Source organism: Vipera berus, assembly GCF_964194415.1.
Source record: "Vipera berus genome assembly, chromosome: 2".
Classification (NCBI taxonomy): Eukaryota; Metazoa; Chordata; class Lepidosauria; order Squamata; family Viperidae; genus Vipera; species Vipera berus.
In genome coordinates this window covers 161,807,456-161,827,551 of record NC_138203.1, presented here as the reverse complement: position 1 = coordinate 161,827,551, position 20,096 = coordinate 161,807,456, and the positions used below count along the sequence as shown (strand labels likewise).

Genomic DNA, 20,096 nt, shown 5'->3' with positions numbered 1-20,096 from the left:
AAGTCTTAGTGGAGTTGAAGCAGGCTATCAGATATACTTCAGTTCCAGAAAAGTCAGTTTTGCCTCATTTCCTCTACCTTCTCTCTGCAGTTGCTCCCTAAATCTGTGTCCTTAGTAAGATAACAATTACACCATGGTTCTCCTGTCCCTTGAGGCAGAGGCAGAAATATCACACAGTCAAACCAATACTTGCCTTTCTGGCTTTCATAGAAACGATGCTGGCCATACAGGACATTGTTGTTTCCATGGTGATCCAAATGGCTCATGGGAAGAAAAGTGGATGCTAAGCTCCCAGAGAACCTCGGGTAACCTGGAGCTAAAACAAGAGGCATTGAGGAATGACAGGACCATGTCAGAACACAATAGTCACAAAGCCAAGTCACTGGGCCTTAGTCTGATCTGTCTCTTTGCGTAGGTTGAAAGAGGATTGCTGGGGTGAATTCAAAGTCCTTTGTCAGATTATTACTTTGGCTATATTAATCACTGCTAGGTTTCAAACAGTAGCCAGTTATGGGATGGACCATAGCTAATAGTGTTGGTACTGAACCAGAAAACTCTCTGATGCTAGTTTGACAGAAGGTTCTCACAAAGCACATCTGGCAAAAAAAAAAAAGAAGAAGACGCCTGGAACAACAGATACAAATGGAGGGAACAAAACCCGCTATTCCCTGATTAAGAGCCATGGTGGCGCAGTGGTTAGAAAGCAATGCTGCAGGCTGATTCTGCTGACTGCCGGCTGCCAGCAGTTCAAGTCTCGTCGGCTCAAGGTTGACTCAGCCTTCCATCCTTCCAAGGTTGGTAAAATGAGCACCCAGATTGTTGGGGGCAATAGGCTGACTCTGTAAAACGCTTAGAGGGGGCTGTAAAAGCACTGTGAAGCGGTATATAAGTCTAAGTGCTATACTGCTATCATAAGAAACCCTTGATGGATATTGATCTCTGGCTTCTTAGTAAAATTGAGGAAAAATATCATCTCCAGCTTTCTGCAGAAAATTGTGAAAGAAAATAACACAGGCTAACAGGGCTGGGGCTGTTTTGCCAAATATATCAAAATTTTGCACCCAGATGACTAAAATTCTGCAGAGACAATAATATTATGCTTAGGTATATATCTGCATAAATTTGCTGTTCTTGAAAACATCACATTCTCAAATAACCTTTTAATGCTTTGGTAAGGGTTGAAGTGAGAACAGCCTTATTAGCAAGGGTATGCACATGAAGAGCACCACAAGCAAAGAACAAGGAGTAATAGAAGGACTGATGATCCTAATCTAGCCATTGCAGTTGCTGCTCTGAGTTCCTGGCATAGTCTAGAAATGGCTATGGTTAGAAAACGGAAAGAATCTGGCTGGCATAATCTTATTCCATGCCTGGGTACTCTAGCAGAAACAGATTAAATCTACATAACCACTGACACCACTGCCCTTATTAGAGTCCATCTTCTTGGCTTCCTACAGTCTAGTTCTGGTTCTAAGTCAAATGTTTCCAGTAAACTTTTTATTTGGAGAAAAACAAGGAATAGTAAAAAAGAAAAACCTCTAAGATAGGTATTACTACAATTGCCCACTGTAGTCTCAAAAATAGGCTTTTGATCAGGGCTGTCCAGGGGAGGGGGGGTGTTTCCAAAAAATGTCAAGATGGCAGCTAGTTGCAACTGCACTGTTGGAGCGTCACCCCAGCATTAGAGGTGTGTTGTGTGTAAAGCAGACATGTCAAACACAAGGGCCGGGGGCCGGATTCGGCCTGCGAAGTGATTTCATGTGGCCCGCAAAGCCATCCTGGAAACAGTGAGGGAATGGCCCCCACTGCCTTGGCCCTGGCCCAGAGACCCTCCTTCTGCCAGAGACCCTCAGATCTGTCCCACTCCTGCCCAGGCCCCCACAGGCACCCTTGATGCGAATGATGTAGAGCTGGCCACGCCCACCCAGTAGGCCATACGCACTCTAGCCACGCCCACCCAGTAGGCCACGCCCACCCAGGCCATACCCACCCGGCCCCCTGAGGGCAACCGCAATGCTGATGTGGCCCTCAATGAAATTGAGTTTGACACCCCTGGTGTAAAGGGACTGAGACCACTCAGCCATTCCAAGACTTCCTGAGCAAGTTCAGGTGTAGCTGCTTCAGCAAAAAGAGGCAAGTCAGCTTCATCCCCCAGTTTGCAAAAGGAGGGGAATTACTGATTTGCCAGGCACGGTAAAGATCAACACAACAAAAGGAACAAGCAAACAACAACAACAACCAGAACCCTTGCAACCAAAAGGATAGGGAAAGGGTTGCTGTTATATCAGTTGAAAAAAATGAAATTACCTCTTGCTGAACATTTTAAAAAGATATAGGACTGGCTTAAGAAAACAAAAAAAGAAAGGTTGACTGAGGTTGGTAAAATTAAACTGGAAACAATAGAAGAAATAATAATAATAATAATAATAAATAATAATAATAATAATAATAATAATGATGATGATGATGATGATGATGATGATGATGATGATGATGATATAAAAATTCCCCAAGAAATCTGTTATTTATTTCGTTCATTTGGAGAACACTACATTATTGAGAGAGACTGGAAAATAGTATTACTTTTTAAAGATGTTGAATTATATTTAAAAAAAATCACCTTGTCTTCCTAATAGTAAGAAGCATGTAGAAAGAAAATGAATATATACCAAACGTGTCCACGTGTACATGCTTGCATATGCATGTACATGCACGTATATCCTCAACACAAGAAAGGTGCACTGCACAGATGAGCAACCAGACAGTGAGCATGATCCTCATCCTCTCAGAGATAGCATACTGTAGCTGAATCCAGAGAAACAGCTCTTCCTCCCCTCACACACACACCCCATCATGACTCAGAGCTTCCCAGGCTAAAGGCTAAACAACAGCCATGAGGACAGGAGCATCTAAGCCAAGTCCTTCCTTCCTAGAAGTTCCTGCCTGACTGTCCTGTGGAATTCTCTTTTTCAATGGTTCCTTCACAGCAGGATGAAGGCAGTCTTCCCTACCCCTGGCCTGCCGGATTAATCTCCCCCAACAAGCGGGCTGCTCCCCATAGCTAGTAGCTCTACTGCTCCACCCCCTTTAGACCGGCTGCCCGTCAGCATCACGCTGACAACATTGCCTGCACCCCGCCCCCAACAGACCCAACATGCCGGAAGCTAGCTGGCAGCCGTTCAAGCTAGCAGTCGGGCTGACTGCCAGGGCACAGTGCCAGCAGCACCTTGCCGCTCGCACTTTTAACTTTCTGCATCTTGCAAGAAGGGAGAAACGCTGGGGGAAGGGCACGACAAGAGGCTGCCACTGCAGGGGAGAGAAAGCACAAGCGCATGAAGAAAACTAAAAATAGTTGTGTGGCCACCAGCTCAGCACAGCGGGAAGGGTGGGAAGGTGGTGGTGGGCTGGGGTGGTGGGTGGGCTTGGGGCGATCAGGAAGGCCCGTGGCTTGGCAGTCCAAAGGGTGGGGAGGCAGGCTGTCTTAGGGATGAGGGGCCTGGCTAAAGCATATGGAGAGAAAGTTCCACTGATAAGCAGAGAGTGATGTGACAGAGTAGCTGCATTTGGGGACAGCCTGAAGAACATTGGCTGAGCTGTGGAAAGGGAAGTTCAGGCCCAGAACAATCGCAGGAAGGTTCAAGGGGGAAGTGAGGGCTGGCAACAGCTTTGGGGGGGTGGGGGGTGGACAAGGCATCCATCTATCTATTGCATAGGTCAGACCTGCTGCACATTCATTCTCCAAGTCCAAACACTTGGCCCAAGGGTCCTCTAAGAAACAGGAGAGAGAAGAGAGAGCTTTTTGAAATACTTTCAGGGTTCCTGAAGCTAAAACAGAAAAGGAAAAAAGGAAGTGCCTCAACAGTACAGGAGAAACTGCAGGTAATTCCCTGGATTCCCTTGCCAACCAACCCCCTCCCTCTCTGCAGTGTGCTAACAGCATAAATCAGGGGAAAAACAGCTCTAACTCCAGGCTGTGTGAAGTTAAATGGAGCTGTTTCCTGACATGACATGGTCAGGGGGATGGGGATGGGGGGAAGACTCCAAAATCAGAGGGTCTCCTACCCATCCACCATATCAAAATGCCTCAGGGTGCCGATTTGTCAAGTCATTTTTGTTTCTACTTCAATCCACAGCTTTGCCTCATCCCACTGTATCTTCTTCTTGCTATCTAACAACAGCCAGAATGCCAAGCAACTGAGAATTCTTACACCTGAATTCTCCTTTCTGCACAGTCCTTTTTTTTTCCTAAGAAAACTGTAGAACAATGGGAAGCTACCAGCATGCTTGTAGGGCAAATTAATGAGATCTCCTCTGCCCCTGCAGATCAGGGCTATATATCTTTTATTATTCTACCTGTGCAGAATATTGAAAAAGTTCGGCTGATTTAACCATTTTTAGACTGTGCCAGTGACGTGAAGACGGTCAGACAATATCTGCAGTACCAGACATCTTAAGATCTTGCACCTTCATACCCTGCCCATCTGTCTATTGAAAAGACACCTCTAAGAACATCCTTATTATTTAGAAATGGTACCATCTCACCCAAGTGCCTCCACCAATCCTCCTTACCTTCATGTGAATGTGAGAACCAAATCTGAGAGGTGCCAGAGTGTGGGCCGTGGAAAGTAGGTTCCGATGGGGATGATGCCGGTCCTGAAGGATGCGGAGGTGCTGCTGAGCCCAAACTGCTGCTCAGAAAGCTGCCCATAAAGGATGAGGCAGGTGAGTTTCCCATCAGCCCACTTCCTGCTGGGTGCACAAAGAAGGAAGGACAGTGTCAGCATAGAAATGGACGGACGATGCTCAGCCATCTCCCCATAATTGTGCACATTTAATTCTGATTTTTAAAAACCTACTCCTGCAACATTTGGCAAATCAAATATATGAACATTCATCTCTGAGCAAAAAAAAAATACATGATAGCATCACTGATATTTTTGCTTAGAAGTAGCTGATTTCATTCGATCAAAAATTCTGTTTGTTTCAGGCACTGGGTTAGCAGGAGGGGAAAATACGTTCAGCAGATGTATACCCCTCCTACATGCCCTCACACAGAGTCTCTAGAAGTATAAACAGTTTGCCACTCAATCTGGCAACTCTGATGGGCACATATTATGTGGTTGCTGTTAACTTTGGGGAAGGAGTTGGCATTAATGTTAGGGCCCACTGAAGACCTCTCAGAGTCTCGAGCTGGCTAAATCTTCCAAGTATGCTACATTCCCATTAAAGCAAAGGATAGGAGTGTCATTTTCTACTAATAGCTATACATACCTACTTATCAGAAAACAAGTGATTGTACATATGTAATCCCACTGAGACTAAAATGTGAGTAAGGAGCAAAGAACCCTTTTGGAATACACGCCTGCAACCTTGTCAGCAATCACACTTCAACTCAACACCAGGCGTTTCAACACTAATGCATGAGTCCTGGAGGGCAAGCTAATGAGAACCACCCATGCACAAGCATATTGAGTTCTTCCACTGCCATTCCAGAATGGAAAAAAAATAAAAAAAATAGTCATGGGAAAATGAATGAGAGAGAACCAAGTTCTCCTCCGCAAGATATATTCAAAAATTACAAGTGCATCATAAACCTAAATGCAAAAAACACAAAGCCACAATATAAAAACTCTACATCACATACATGCCTCACAGAAATGGAGAGGGGAGGGGAGTGCCCCAACCTTCAATATTTTGAATCACTGAAACTCTTCACTTAAAGACAAACAGTCTTCCAGGTTTCTTGGCAAGGGGCCCTTGCCTGATTCCGTTGTTATTGTTTCAATCACTTATGTATTTTTTTGACCTATTAATGAGACGCCTGACAATTAGTTCTGAAAGACAGGCTGCAACACTATTGCTGTGCAAAGACATTTATTCTTCTGTGAGTACCGTAAGGTGGGAACACTGAACTTATGTGAGATTGGCTAGTATCTTTGGGGAAGTGAATGCAGTTCGTGGAAGAGAGTAGGTGATGTGATGATATACACCTGTATTCCTTTACTCATGCAAGTAGACTGTCTATGAAAGGGTGTTTTTTTCCAGTTTGTGATTGTCAGAACAAACACAAACTAAGAAATATCTATAATTTACAGAGGTCATCTGGGTCTCCAGCATCAATTAATCACTGCTATATCTTTCTTGTATAATATAACAACAGTTGGAGGGAAAGCTTTCCCCAATTCTTCTGTGCTTTCTTCACTTCTAATGTGCCATACTAGGTTAAAAACTTCCCAGACCCACAGGTACCAAAATATGCATTAAGCGTGAATGGATATGTCCTAAGTTTGATATGGTTTCTGTGACTTCAGCATTAGCACAACAAGCAGGCAGTGTTCTTTACGTGCTGGGAATACCCCTAAATTTATACTTGTCACAACGTTGTTGAAAATGTGTGACCCTGCTAAAAAGGAGGCTAAAACAGTACCCTTGTGATTGTATGAGGGATCTTATAGAGGCTGCTAATAAAGCTCTGTACTATCTATGGCAATGGGCCTGGATTTTTAGTCATGATCCCTAGGTATTTGACGTGGGTGAGTGCCTGATGAAGCATTCAACTAAGAAGCAGGAAGTTCTCACTTTAAGCCAGCCCACGCTCCCTAGCTAATCCCACTGGGATGCCTCAGTGATGAGTATGGGGATGTGGTTTACACAGCATGGCCAAAGACACTCCCCACAGCTGGGCTGGAGATGGGAACTTAGGCATTAGCTAGGAAAGTCCCTTTCTGGACACTATGAAGTGGTCAAAGTTAAACCTGGAGGGCTCCATGTACACTCAGGCTGGTGTTCCTAGAGCTCATTACCATAGGCTGAACAAAGAGATATAGTGAGAATCAAGATTTCTCTGAAGCTGTAGAACTTCTCTTGCAACAGCCAGCCTTTGTCAAGGAGCATTCAGATCTGAGGTCTTTACAACCCTCCAAAGAAAATGCAGCAGGCCTCCTTCATCCCAGGCCTCCCCTCCCCTTCGTGTATGTAGTTCTCTATCTCTATCATTGCCTAACCTGTAAATTCCTTTATGACCTTATAATTCCCATACGGATTTGTTTTACAAACCAAGCCTCACTTGGTTTTATCTTTGTACCAATGTTCCCTCTAAAGCTGTGGCTTGAGTGCAGAGGCTGTTGCACACACTTGCATGCAGGACCTAAGTCTTCCACTCACTGTCAAAGATGACACTCTAGGGAAATATGTTTTTACAAATGGGTAAGCAGAGAAAGGAAAGAGAAAGAGAGAAAGTGGGGGGGGGGAAAGGCAAGGGATAGTGAGGAGACGAAACTTCTCATCCAGCTCAGCGGAAATCTGCAGAGCTTTTGCCAACTTGAGCAGCAGTGGGAAAGAAAAGGGGAAGCAAAGGAGAAACAAAGGAGAGGGCTTTGGCCCTGGGAGCTAGGCTGAAGCCAGCATTGCAGTAGATCAGTAATCTGTAATTTTTAAAAGTTTTCAGTTTCAAAATAATGAATCGGGGACGAAATTGATTAAATCACAACTCAGATATTCCTGTTTAACTTACTTTTTCAATATCCTCTGAAACGTGTATTTTATACTACAACAATTAGATTTTTGGTTGAATCAAAATAGGTAACTTCATTTTTTATAATTTGGGGAGCTTAAACATGCAAAGTATATAAAACAATTAGCTGCCACCCGCCCCAGTCGAGGCTTGCTGTCTCCAACCCCCCATCCAGTCCAGGTTTGTCCAGGTCAACGCAATGGTTGCAGAGAATACATTATATTGTACATCTGCTTCCTAGAGAAAGCATTGCCCTGGACACAGTTGAGCCCTTTTTATCCTGTCCCATGAAATTCAATCCACCATACATTCCCAAATCTAGTTTGCCCCTTGAAACGCAGCATTCTGTCTCTCACACACGTACAGAGTGTAGTTTCATCCAGATATGTTGTCTATACATAGCCTCTTAATTCTCAAGTTGTCCAATAGCCACTGAGATATTGGTTGTGGCTTCCTTGCAATCCCCTGCACAGTTCAGTACAAATAAAGGCAATGCACCTGCACCACATGCTGGTTCCAATCCCATCTCAGCTATTAGCTACTGAGTGGTCCAGGGCAAAACAAACCTCATAACTCCCCCCACCCTGCCCTTGCAAAATTAGGCTGAAATAATGAAACAAGTAATGAGTAGAATTTTAAAAGTACAGGAAAGGAATCAGAAAGGGCAATGGCTTTTAAGTGCCAAACACAATCCCAAACATTTGAAAATTTATGAATTTGTTTCTCCCAAGTGGCATTAGGCAAAATTTTGTACTGCGTTCCATTTAGGAATATGGCTGATACATGTCAACGATTCCTTATGTTTAGTGGGCAATCTTACTCAACTTGTCAGAAGGCAAAAGATGTCCATGAGTATGCAAGAAATGAAAGGAGGATTTAAATTTCCCTTCCTAGCAGACAACTCATGTAGTATATTTCCTCCACAGGTTCCTTCAAAATGTTGCAACTAATCCTAGAAAATGGAGCATTGAATTCTCATTCTCTCATTGAATTCTCTCTCTCTCTCTCTCTCTCTCTCCTTCCCTCCCTCCTTCCCCCTCCCTCCTCTCCTCTCCACAGCTAAGAGTGAATTTCAGTTGTAAATCATGAAAGACTTATGTTCAGGCACCCACATGACTGGACCAGATTTTATTATGTTTTTTATAGTGGTCATTAAATGAATCATGTGGTTGTAAGTCTGAATCCATTTTTTCTAAATGGGTTTTTTTGGTCAGAAACGAGTAAAAAACCCCAGCACAAATCAACCGTCATGTGAATGCAGGATGCTGTAGTCAGTCATGAATGTGAGCTGGTAGCCAAGCACCTAAAATATAGTCATGTGACTGGGGGAAAGGAGGGTGTAACATTTTACAATGGTCAGAAATGCTTTGCAAGCTACAAGCCATCCCTTCTGAGGGCCATCTTCCAAGGGCCAATGGTTAAAGGACTGTATGTTGTGTCCCTATTTATTTCATACATACTATTCACATTCTTTACTGAGATTGTTGGGGGCAATAAGCTGACTTTGTAATAATGCCGCTTGGGGTGTGTGTGAAAGCCCTAATAAGCAGGCATATACATAGAATGAAGGCTACTGCTAAGCTTGTAAGCCGCCCTGAGTCTTCGGAGAAGGGCGGGATATAAATGGAATTAAAATAAATAAATAAATAAAACATCCCTCCCTCCCTCTCCCCTCCCCCCCCCCGTTCTGCTGTGGTGCCTCATCACAGCCGGGTTATATGTGTTCCTGGGTAGGATGAGTATTGAATTCTGGGAGTGTATGCTATGTATGTGCTCCCAGCAGGGTCACCCAAGGCATGAAGGTCATCCCAGCTGCCCAAATAAAGCAAACAGGCCTTTATATTGGGCAGCAATGAAGCCAAAGCCAAGATCTCAGGAAGGAACTTAACAAAGAATTTCAGAAAGTTACTAGGAAAGACAGAACGCAGTATTACAACAACATCTGAAAAGACACTGAAGAGGAAAACAGACATGGAAAAAAGAAGGAAGGTCTTCCAAAATTCCTCTGAACTCAGAAGGAGGTTTCAGCCTCCTATTGGTATGCTAAAGGATGCCAGCAGATATATAGCAACTAATTCCAAGAAGATCAAACCAAGATGAAAGGAATACATTGGAATTCCATACAGCCGAGATGTCAACATCCATGATACTTAGAAGATGTTCTCTGCTTACAAGCACCTCTAGTACTAGAAGATAAAGTTAGATCGGCCCTTTAACTGGGATTTAACAATCCTTCCATTCCCCACCATCCAGTCAGAGCTGAAGGAGCTTCTTGGATGAGAAGCAAAATGTCTTCAAAGAAAAACAAGAAAGTCTAGCTGCCTCTTGAAAAAGCACCTTTGGGACCCTTTAACTGGTCTTTACTGAGTCAGAAGGTTACAGGAATTGACGGAATACCTATAGAAATATGGTAAGCTCCAAGAAAAATCAGTAAAGGTTCTAAGCAAACTATGCTAGCAAATTTGGCAAACCATGAAATGGTGAACATACTGGAAGAGGTCAATCTCCATGCCATTACCAAAGAAAGGAGAGGGAACTGGATATGCAAATTATGTTACACACTATGTTACACACACTAGCAAAATAATACTTGGGATCATCCAACACAGATTAGAGCCCTACATGGAAAGGCAGATGCCAGATGTTCCAGCTGGCTTTAGAAAAAGCTGAGGAACACAAGACATTACTGCCAATGCACAATGGGTGATTGAGAAAATCCAAACAATACCCCAAATAAGTCAATATGTGCTTCATTGATTATAGAAAACCCTTCAATTGTGTCGTCATGAGAAACTGTGTGATGTGCTTAAGAAAAAAGGGCAAGACTGAGCTCCTCAATTGTCCTCATATGAAAACTATACACAAGGTCAGAAAGCCACAGAAAGTCGTGAAACAACCTCTTCCAGGTTGGCAATGAAGTGATTCAAGGCTTTTTACTCTCTCCTTATTTATGAAGTTTATGTGTATAATACATATTTAGGATTATAGGATTGGATGAAAATGAGCAATTTTAAAACTGGATACAGAAACATTCATAACCAGTGTTAAGACTAATGACCTGATTCTGGTGGGTGCCCAGAAGATGTATGTAAATGGCCAGATCTTCATGGAGAAATTATTAGTATTACCTGGGATTATTTGAAATAATGCAGACAAACATTAAACACTTTAAAGTAAGTTTGATATATTCTTATATCTGTAGCTGCACCAAAGAAAGTCAGAAATCATCCCTTCTCTTTTTTTTCTTCTATTTCCTTCTCTGTAATTTTATTGTTTCCTGAGTCTTTTTTTAATTTTCTATGTCTATTTATCTTTTTATCTTTGTAGTTTTTTGAAAAATCAATAAAGTTATATAAAAAATTATTGATTTTCAAAAAACACAAGGTCAAACTATAAACAGACAAGAAAAAAAGATTTGGAAAAGAAAAAAGATCAAGAGAGAGGGAAGAGGTGCAAAAAGAAAAAGAAAAATAGAAAAAGAATGACTTCTGACATTCTTTGGTAGAGATATGAATAAAAAAATATATATATCGAACTCTTAAAACCTAGAATATATTTCAGAAAGTCAAGCAGATAAAATGCCATCCATAGAAAGGTAATAATGAAAGTATGTCAGAGAGGATACAGGGCATAGGGATATGTTACACTGCAGAGGTGTCAAACTCAATTTCATTGAGGGCCGCATCAGCATTGCGGTTGCCCTCAGGGGGCCGGGTGGGTATGGCCTGGGTGGGCGTGGTCTACTGGGTGGGCGTGGCTAGAGTGCGTATGGCCTACTGGGTGGGCGTGGCCAGCTCTACATCCTTCGCATCAAGGGTGCCTATGGGGGCCTGGGCAGGAGTGGGACAGACCTGAGGGTCTCTGGCAGGAGGAGGGTCTCTGGGCCAGGGCCAAGGCAGTGGGGGCCGTTCCCTCACTGTTTCCAGGATGGCTTCGCGGGCCGCATAAAACCACTTCGCGGGCCGGATCCGGCCCCCGGGCCTTGTGTTTGACATGTCTGTGTTACAGTATTGTGCTATCAAAATCCTGGCTCTTAAAAAGAATAGAGAAATACCACTAAAGAAATTTTTATTTGTGGATACATTATCATTGTGGTTTTTTCCCCCCAAATAAAAGTGGTTTCTGCAGTTTCCAGAGATGGAAGAACAGATTTGGTTTGATTATAACTTCAGGAAGACACCCTGTAAAAACAGGAGTGAACAAAGGATGGCTATTCCAAACTGAACATCTAGTGTAGGAACATAGCTTTAAAAAAATGCTGTAAATTAAATCTACAGCACCTGACTTATTCCACCTGAAGGCCAAAACACCAGCAAACACATACAGAGGGAGACATGCTTTTACGTATGATTTAGGGGAAATGCTGTTTATGGAACTACAGCCAGATTGCAGGTTCAAGGTCAGCAGAGTCGAAATCTTCTTTCCTTACAGTCTACCTGACATCTAGAGTAATGATGTAACAAACAGGGATCAAAAGCTTTCCCCATCCTCTGGCTACAGAGAATATTTTTTGCATCCTCCTCTTCAAAAATCAGCTCTGTTTGCAGTCCTAATATCCAATCAGGTAATTGGTTGTCATGCAATCAAGAGCTTGCCCACCCACTCGGTTTCCCAGTCCCAGACCACACAGCATTCCACAGCCTACAGGTTTTTCTCTAACTGGTCAGTGTTGCTTCAGACAGCTGCAGCAGTTACTCTTTCCCTGCTGTTCCCCCCCCCCAAAACCCTTCCAGCTGTGTGGCATACTGATAATACTTGCAAGGCCAGGCTGTGTTACTGAAAATAATCCTTCCCCCCTTGCATTAGGCCTCACAAATCCTGATGCCATCTTGGGGCAGAACAGTTGCCCTTTCGCGCTAATCTGCCAAGGAGACGGAATAAATAGGAAGGAGGGGAACAGTTGCCGGTTCCAGACCAAGTCTATTCGAGAAGGCCGAGTGCAGCCTTTTGGCTTACATCTCCCTGAGAACTGAGCCCCGTGCCTCGTCTCTCTCACGCTTGCCAGCGTTTCCCAGCCTGTGAGTCACAAAATGCTGGCAAGCTCCTGCTCCCCTGACTCTGCAGCTGATCAGCCCCTCGCCAACTTCCCACTCCCTTCTCAAACTGCATCCTCCTTAGGCTTGAGCCTCTCACACACTACTGGAGTGCTCATAAACTGGAATCCAGATTTGGGCAACTCCATCCCCCTAATGCGTTTGAGTATTCGGAAGAGCAGTTCAGTTTGGGTGGGAAAATTTGTTGGCACAAAAATGCTGCCCACCCTTAGGATCCCAGTTGGGCCTTAGTAAAGAAGCAGAATGATAGTTCTATTCACGCTGCAGGTAGCAGCAGAGAGGTAGGGTAAGAAACGACTCCCTTTAGTAACAGTAACCTGCAGCAGATGAGAGCTACTTTGGTCTAGTAGTTAAGACACCAGGCTAGAAACCGAGAGACTAGGAGTTCTAGTCCTGCCTTAGGTACAAAACCAGCTGGGGGGACTTTAGACCAGCCAGTTTCTCTCAGCCCTAGAAAGGAAACAATGGCAAACCACTTCTGAAACGTTACAAAGAAAACTGCAGGGACTTGTCTCTCACAGGTCATTAGTGGGCAATGCAGAAGAACCCTTTGCATTATTTTTTAATATTTGCTACTTTTCAAAACTCCACTGTCTCAAGAGGAGGAATAGGAAGGGTGATGCTGATCAGAAGCAGCAACACCAAAACACAAAAGTTCTACAAGTAAAGACAATGTCTTGAATCCATTCATCCCTGAAAAAGACCTATGAAGGAGGATACGTATAAAGGCACATGTGAAGCTCTACAGGAGATCCTATGCCCCCTCTCCATTTATATTTGTGTGTGTGTGTTTGTGTGTGTTAAATGTTTGTTAAGCATTCAGAATATACTTGCTTGGTCCCAGACACGGGACAAATCTTATTTCCTGTTTCAGCCTAGCCCAAGGCCATCTACAGGCAGTAGCCACAGCAGTGGCAGCTCATATTTGTGTAAATTTTATTTTTGGCTTGCCTTTATTCTTTGTTAGCAAGCCAAAATTTTTTTTACATACATACATATACATATACATTAATAATAATAATAATAATAATAATAATAATAATAATAATAATAATAATAATAATAATAATAATGTTGGAAGGGACCTTGGAGGTCATCTAGCCCAACCCCTTGCTCAGGCAGGAAACCCTATACTATTTCAGACAAATGGCTGGCCAGTCTCTTCTTAAAAACTTCCAGCATTGGAGCATTCACCGCTTCTGGAGGCAGGTTGTTCCACTGGTTAGTTGTTCTAACCGTCAGGAAGTTTCTCCTCAGTTCTAGGTTGCTTCTCTCCTTGATTAGTTTCCATCCGTTGCTTCTTGTCCTGCTTTCAGGTGCTTTGGAGAATAGCTCGACTCCCTCTTCTTTGTGGCAGCCCCTGAGATATTGGAACACTGCTATCATGTCACCCCTCACCCTACACACACACACACACACACACACACACTTCAAAGTTTCAAAAGAAAGAAAATATCTGGTTGGGTTGGCTTGCTGGGGGCTCAAGTACAAATGTCCCATTTTTTTCTACATCGAATAATGTGAATTGCTAATTGTTTGCATTCCAAACTCTTCTGGGATTCAGTACTTTAAGAAGAGAAGCACCAGTCAGTTAACAATGAGGACATTATACACTGCAATCTTTGACTATATAAAGTTTGCCTGCATCACACACTGTAGAATTTAGGTTTAGTCCTACTAAATTCACTATGCTTTATGTAGTGGATTCATTACAAGCTGTGGATAACGCAGGCAGAGAGAAAGATGTCTATGAAAGAAACATGCCTTTAACTATACAAGAAAGGCTGAGAGAGCAACTATTTCCCATGGCTTCCCATTGCTTCAAAACTCTCTTGTGAGTGCCGGGAAACAGATCTCTGTGGGTTCCTCTCTTCAGGAGGTTTCACTCATCTCCGGCCACTGGAAGGCAGGAAAATTAATAATCTTGGCCTAATGAAATCCTCATAGTAGCAAACCAAGCCCCCAAATTCTTAGCAAGCAAACCATTAGGACTGGGAGCAGTGCCATACAGCAGAGTCTGTGGAAAAACTGAGTTGCACTGTTTTCCTGGTCCTTCGACGAGTAGCAGAAAATGGGAATTTCCACCTTAAAGAAGAAGAAATGTCTATTTCCTTCTTTTCCCACTGGGCAAGAATTACTATAATCTCTTCCATAATGTCAGTTGTGTAGAGGCTGCAGCAGTTGTCTCAAGGACAACAGAATATTTAAACCAATAGCCTCATAGAAGGAGGTCCAATTGTGTTCAACGTTCTGTCCCCTTTGTTGCATTTTCCTCCTCTTTGATGCACAGCATTCAGTGTTCAAGCTGAGGAGTGGAAGGGCTCTCGCTGGTTTGAAAACCCCAACTCCAAATCTAGGGTCAAACTACACATTATTTCAAAGCAAGGATGAAGAACCCTCACACTGTTCAAGTCCCAGCATCATCCCCCTTTGCTGGTTCTGCTGGAAATTGTTTAGCACCAATTAGAAAGTCACGCTTTTTGCTGATTTCCCCTCCCACCAACCTTTTTGGTGTAAAAGTAAGTGTAACAGAACCATAGGGATGCTCTGCTCGACAATATGATGCAATCCCAATTTAAGATGTGTGCGTGCAGTTTGCATTGAACAATGCAGTTTACACTGAACAGACCACTTTTTGACATACTAAATTGCTGTGCTACAATTGTTAAGAGGAGAATTAATCTCTCCCTAGGCTGCACAATATGGATCAAATCCAATGCATATCATTTTGAGGGGAAAATGACAACTGGTAATTATTAAAGTAGCATATAGCTTGATCTCTATAGTTACAACTATTATGATTATTTAATGATGAAGAAAAAATAATTTTGACAAATTTATGTTTACAGGTAGACCTTATTAGCAACCACAATTAGGACCAGCAATTTGGGTGATAAGTGAAGCGGTCACTAAGTGAAAATGCAACTCTGTTTATAATCTTATTTCAGCTTTCCTTTGCTTTACGGACCTGCTAAGTTTGTGGGATTGGTTGTTAACTTTGAACAATTACTTTACTACAGCTGCTAAACAAGGACTACCTTCACCAGGTCCCATCAATCAATGGCATGCTTTATTTCTGCTTGATATCTTGTACTTTTGAATCCTGATGTTGCAGACAGATTCCCCAAGCTAAGAAGTAACCCAGTTACTACAAAGGTTACTTACTCAAAAGCAACACAGATGGCAAAATAAAAGGAAAAACAAAGAATTCTTTCATAATACAGTCAAAACCAACTTTCAAAATGGGTTCACCCTCAGCATTAAGCCATGAATTGTTGAATAAGCCACATTGCATTAAGCCAGCATTTCTCAATTTGGGTGAGGAATTCAGGAGATTGCAGCTGAGCAACAAGCTGGAGAAAGTTACAGCTATAAACTAATGTTTAATAAAATACAATGGTTGGATTACTATGCTAAGTTACAACCAAACAAGTCTTGGAATCTCTTAGCAAGGTGCATGACCCCACCCTCAAGATTCCCAAGGTTACCACCCTCCGTTTCTTCTTTTTGACTTGATTTAATTGTAATGCTACTCTTCATAGCAAACAACACTGAGCATTTCATGCTGCATGATGTGAACAAGGTGTGCTGCCAAAAAAGGTGCCTGAATACTACTACTAAATGTGGAATCTAGCTCAACTTTAGAAGAGGAAATTCAAATTTTCTTTTAAAAGGACCTGAAAAGACTTTAACACGAGTCCTCGAGCCTGACCTGCATAGAGACCATTTCTATACACCAGAAGCAAAAAGCACTTTTTTCTTTTGGATGAGAGAAAGATACCCCACCCAAGATTTAATTAAATTCACAAAGATACAAGAGTGATTTCTCTTCTAGGAGAGCCAGGTTTTACTAACCATAAATTGTAGAAAGTCTTTTGACACTGGACGTTTGTAAATACACACAAACACACTGAGAGGGAGGGAGGGAGGGAGTACAGTAAATCGAATACAGCCAAGTGCCAGTATCTGCCCACTGGTCCAAGCTGGGAGCAGCTTTGTGGAATAAATACTAAGAGGGAGTGTTTCTCTTAAAAATAGAGAGTCAAATTTAACTAAGCAAAAGAACAGGACATCCTCTCCCAAGAAGAAGCCGATTCAGGCAACCAGCTACACTTTGTAGCTAGCGGCCAAGGAAGAAAGAGCTTGCTCCCAGATATATTTTGTGTTTGCAAAAGCCCCGACTACTCAGTTTAGCAAGACCTATGTCTGGCCTGCTTCGCTGGTTTGCAATGCATGCGTTAGGGCTAACCACACCTAACAATTTCCCGTTGTGAATCAGCAGAGCCTCTAGTCAATTATAGTTAAATGAAAGCAAACAGCTCCAGATGGGATACTACCCGGATACTTATTTCTACTCCTAGTTTTTACTCTCTGGCTGCTTTTCATTTAAAACCTTCCCTACATCCCTGAATCCCAAAGTTGATGGACCTTCTGTTTTTTCCCCCCTCAAGACCTGAGGCTGAAATATTCTTCCAGTCCAAAGCCACACAACCCCTTCTTCTTCAGTTGGTACTTCCTGAATGGGGAAAATATGGGGAATGTTAAGAGAGGATCCCCTAAATAGTTGAGTATGAAAAACATCTGTAGCTTTGGGTGAGAAAGTGACACTACAAAGCCCTGATTCTGAGATTCAACACTCCTTTCATCAAACAATTTAGCCATTGTGTGTGAAAGGGCAGAGATTCATCTGCATGAATACTCAGAGAAAGCTAGTTAATTGGCCGTGGGCTATTGAAGCCTCTGGCAGCCAGATCCTCTTATTTTAAAGGTGCTACATCCCCATAATTCTTTACCCCATTTGCACGTGTGCGCGCGCGCACATACACACACACACACACACTCCAGGTTGTCTACAATTGCAGATATTGTTGTTCCAGGGTCCTGTTTAGTTTGAAACTCATATTTGGCAATCCTAATGAGACTTCAGAAGCGATACCACCACTGCAATTAGTGAACAAGGGGCTAAATCCAGTTTGGCCCCATTTATTATGTTTTACCAAGGCAACTAAATCGGTCCCAAGATCATCAGCTGAAGCAGGATAGACCACATATTCTCCACAGAGTTGGCCTTGATTGCCATTACCACAGTAAAGAATGTTTAGCATTGTTCTCCAGACCCATCAGGCTGCACAGCTCATTTTTCTGGACACCAACCTATCCATGATCCTGGTTTGTTTTTTAGTTCAGAGCATATCTCCTTCACAAAAATGAAGTAGTAGACAATAGGTCTCCTGCTCAGACATCTGTGACTCACAGTATCTGGTGTGGGTTACATTACAACATATGGGGGAAGCAGAATGATTTCTGGATTTTTTTCAAGAATATTTAATCCTGTTCCTGCCTAGATAGCCTAGAAAAGCTCCAATTTGACAACACATGGCAAAAGTATTACAAAATGGAAATACAAAATAGGTGATGTGCATCTTTCATTGGGCCAACCTTTGAGTGACAAAAGAAAAATTCATGCAGAAAAAGAACAATAAATTCTGCTAATATTATATGGATCAAAATGGTTATTAAATACAACTGCTGGTTTCAGACAACCCCAAATAGCTGTTCATCTACAAGACTATGAAGTATTTACAACATATTTATGTTGTACTTTCTAAGTAATTCAAGGCAATGAACATACATAGTATTCCTTCCTCCTCTTATTTTGCCCACAACAAGCCTTAGGTGGGCTGGGCTGAGAGATGGTGGTGGGAGAGACACTGCAATGTGTAAACAAAACCAGAAAGAATATACTGTAAAGGGGTGGAGGAAAATTGTAGGACTTTTTTATCGCTTTAACTGTAATCTTCCTATTTTACATTATAGGTTTTCCTCTGTTATTTCGTATTTCCATGTACACATGGCACAACTCATATGTCTTTAAACCAATTAAACACGACGAGGAACAATTTGTTTATTTGTTCACCAAAATGCAAAATGGAATGGCTATAAACAGCAAAGTTTCCATAGCTTCATTCATATGCAAAAGTGCTAAGCAAATCTTAAGGACTATTCTAAACGTTTACCCTGGCTTGAGACATCACAGTGGATCTGCAGGTTCAATGTGATAGATCTGGCAAAACTCCACGAAGTTTGCATTCCAAACCAGCTGTGACCTGAAAAGAAGCTGAAATAGAGGAAATCTCGAAACTTGAATAAAAGAAAGAAGATATTAGGTCCTCCTACATCCTTTTGGATATGAAGGCAAAAAGGGACTTTGGAGTGCAAAGAAGGTGCTTGTGTAACACTTGTCTGTAACTTCTTAAGCTCCTGTGGCTGCCTCTCTGCAGCTGTTATGCAACCTCAGGAAAAGCCATGTTTTGTTTAAAGGGTTGCAGACAGGTGCAACATGCGTGCCCTTGCATGCTCTGAATTCCACAACCTTAGAAGATAGGTGTGGGTGTGATGCAGGTCAGAGAGGGAGGAGGAGATATTGCAATGTGTGAACAAAGCCAAGATGAAAATACTGTAAAAAGGGGGACAAATGGAAAGATTTTTTTTAAAAAAATGTCTTTAGTGATAGCCCTGGTTTATATGAGTTTACATTATAGTTTTCATCTGTCACCTCCACAAAATAACAAGAAACAGCAGCGTGTATTTTCAGCAATCCTGACCACAAAAAGGGCAATTAAAAAGCCTCCAGCCTTGGGCCCACTGTTATGCATCCCACTTATAGAGTCAGTCCCCAAAACTACTTAGGCTTTTCCCACTCCATTGCTGGATTCATGGTCCAATATCAGAAGAAAAGTGAAGTGGTTGGAATACGTAGTAGCATAATCTAGGATACGGATCAGAAGTTTTGCAAGGCATAACTGGAATAGTTGGGTAAGAGAGACCTCACCCAACCCCAGTCTTGGGAGTAGAGGGGAGACCTTTGCAGCTCCTCATTCTGGTTTTAGTGGCGGGAGGATGAAGATAAATCCTTAGAGATAAGTCTAGGCCTACAAAGCTTTGCTGGGAAAAGATGCAGCATCCAGAATAGGCTCAAAAAGAATCGTCAGCCCTGGGTTCAATTGCAAAGACTCCTTTGAGATTCAGGGCAGAGCCACCCTTTCTGCTTGTCCCCAGAATTGGCTACCACCACTTCTCAAGGGCAGGAATGGATAACGTATCAGTAGTCCTCCACTGATTCCCAGCACATTCTATCCATATTTTGAAGCTCAAGAGGCTGGAGCCCTTTAGAGTAAATGTTTACTTTAGATTTAGTGTTGCCCCCAGCTCCATTTGGTATTACCCCGGTCCATCTTGTGCCTTCCCGCAGCTGATCACTGGCGTAGGTGGCCATTTTGTCCCAGGTTGCTGGTTTTCTGCTGGATGGCAGCTTTTGTTGTTGTTGTTGTTGTTCACTCAGAGTTCAGTGACAGCTTGTTTATGCCAATGATTTTTCCTCAATTACTTTTCCCACTGCCTCCAAAACCTTATCACTCCATATTCAACCCTACACTGAAGTAAAAACAACCAACTAGGTCCTTCAATGGTCATACTCAAAACTGAAAACTATCCTAGCCATATGGCCAATCTATTGCAATCCCAACTGG

At 42.6% G+C, this 20,096-nt stretch overlaps 1 protein-coding gene across 1 annotated transcript in view; it reads right to left on the bottom strand.

The window, feature by feature from the left end:
* Positions 1-20,096, bottom strand: part of BAHCC1 (BAH domain and coiled-coil containing 1) — a 109,813-nt gene that overhangs the window by 43,420 nt on the left and 46,297 nt on the right. Inside the window, exons 4-5 of the mRNA XM_081317299.1 lie at positions 4,570-4,749; positions 194-316 (exon numbers count right to left, since the gene is read on the bottom strand). Of these exons, the coding sequence (XP_081173425.1) occupies positions 194-316; positions 4,570-4,749 (303 nt within the window). The remainder of the gene's footprint in view (positions 1-193; positions 317-4,569; positions 4,750-20,096) is intronic.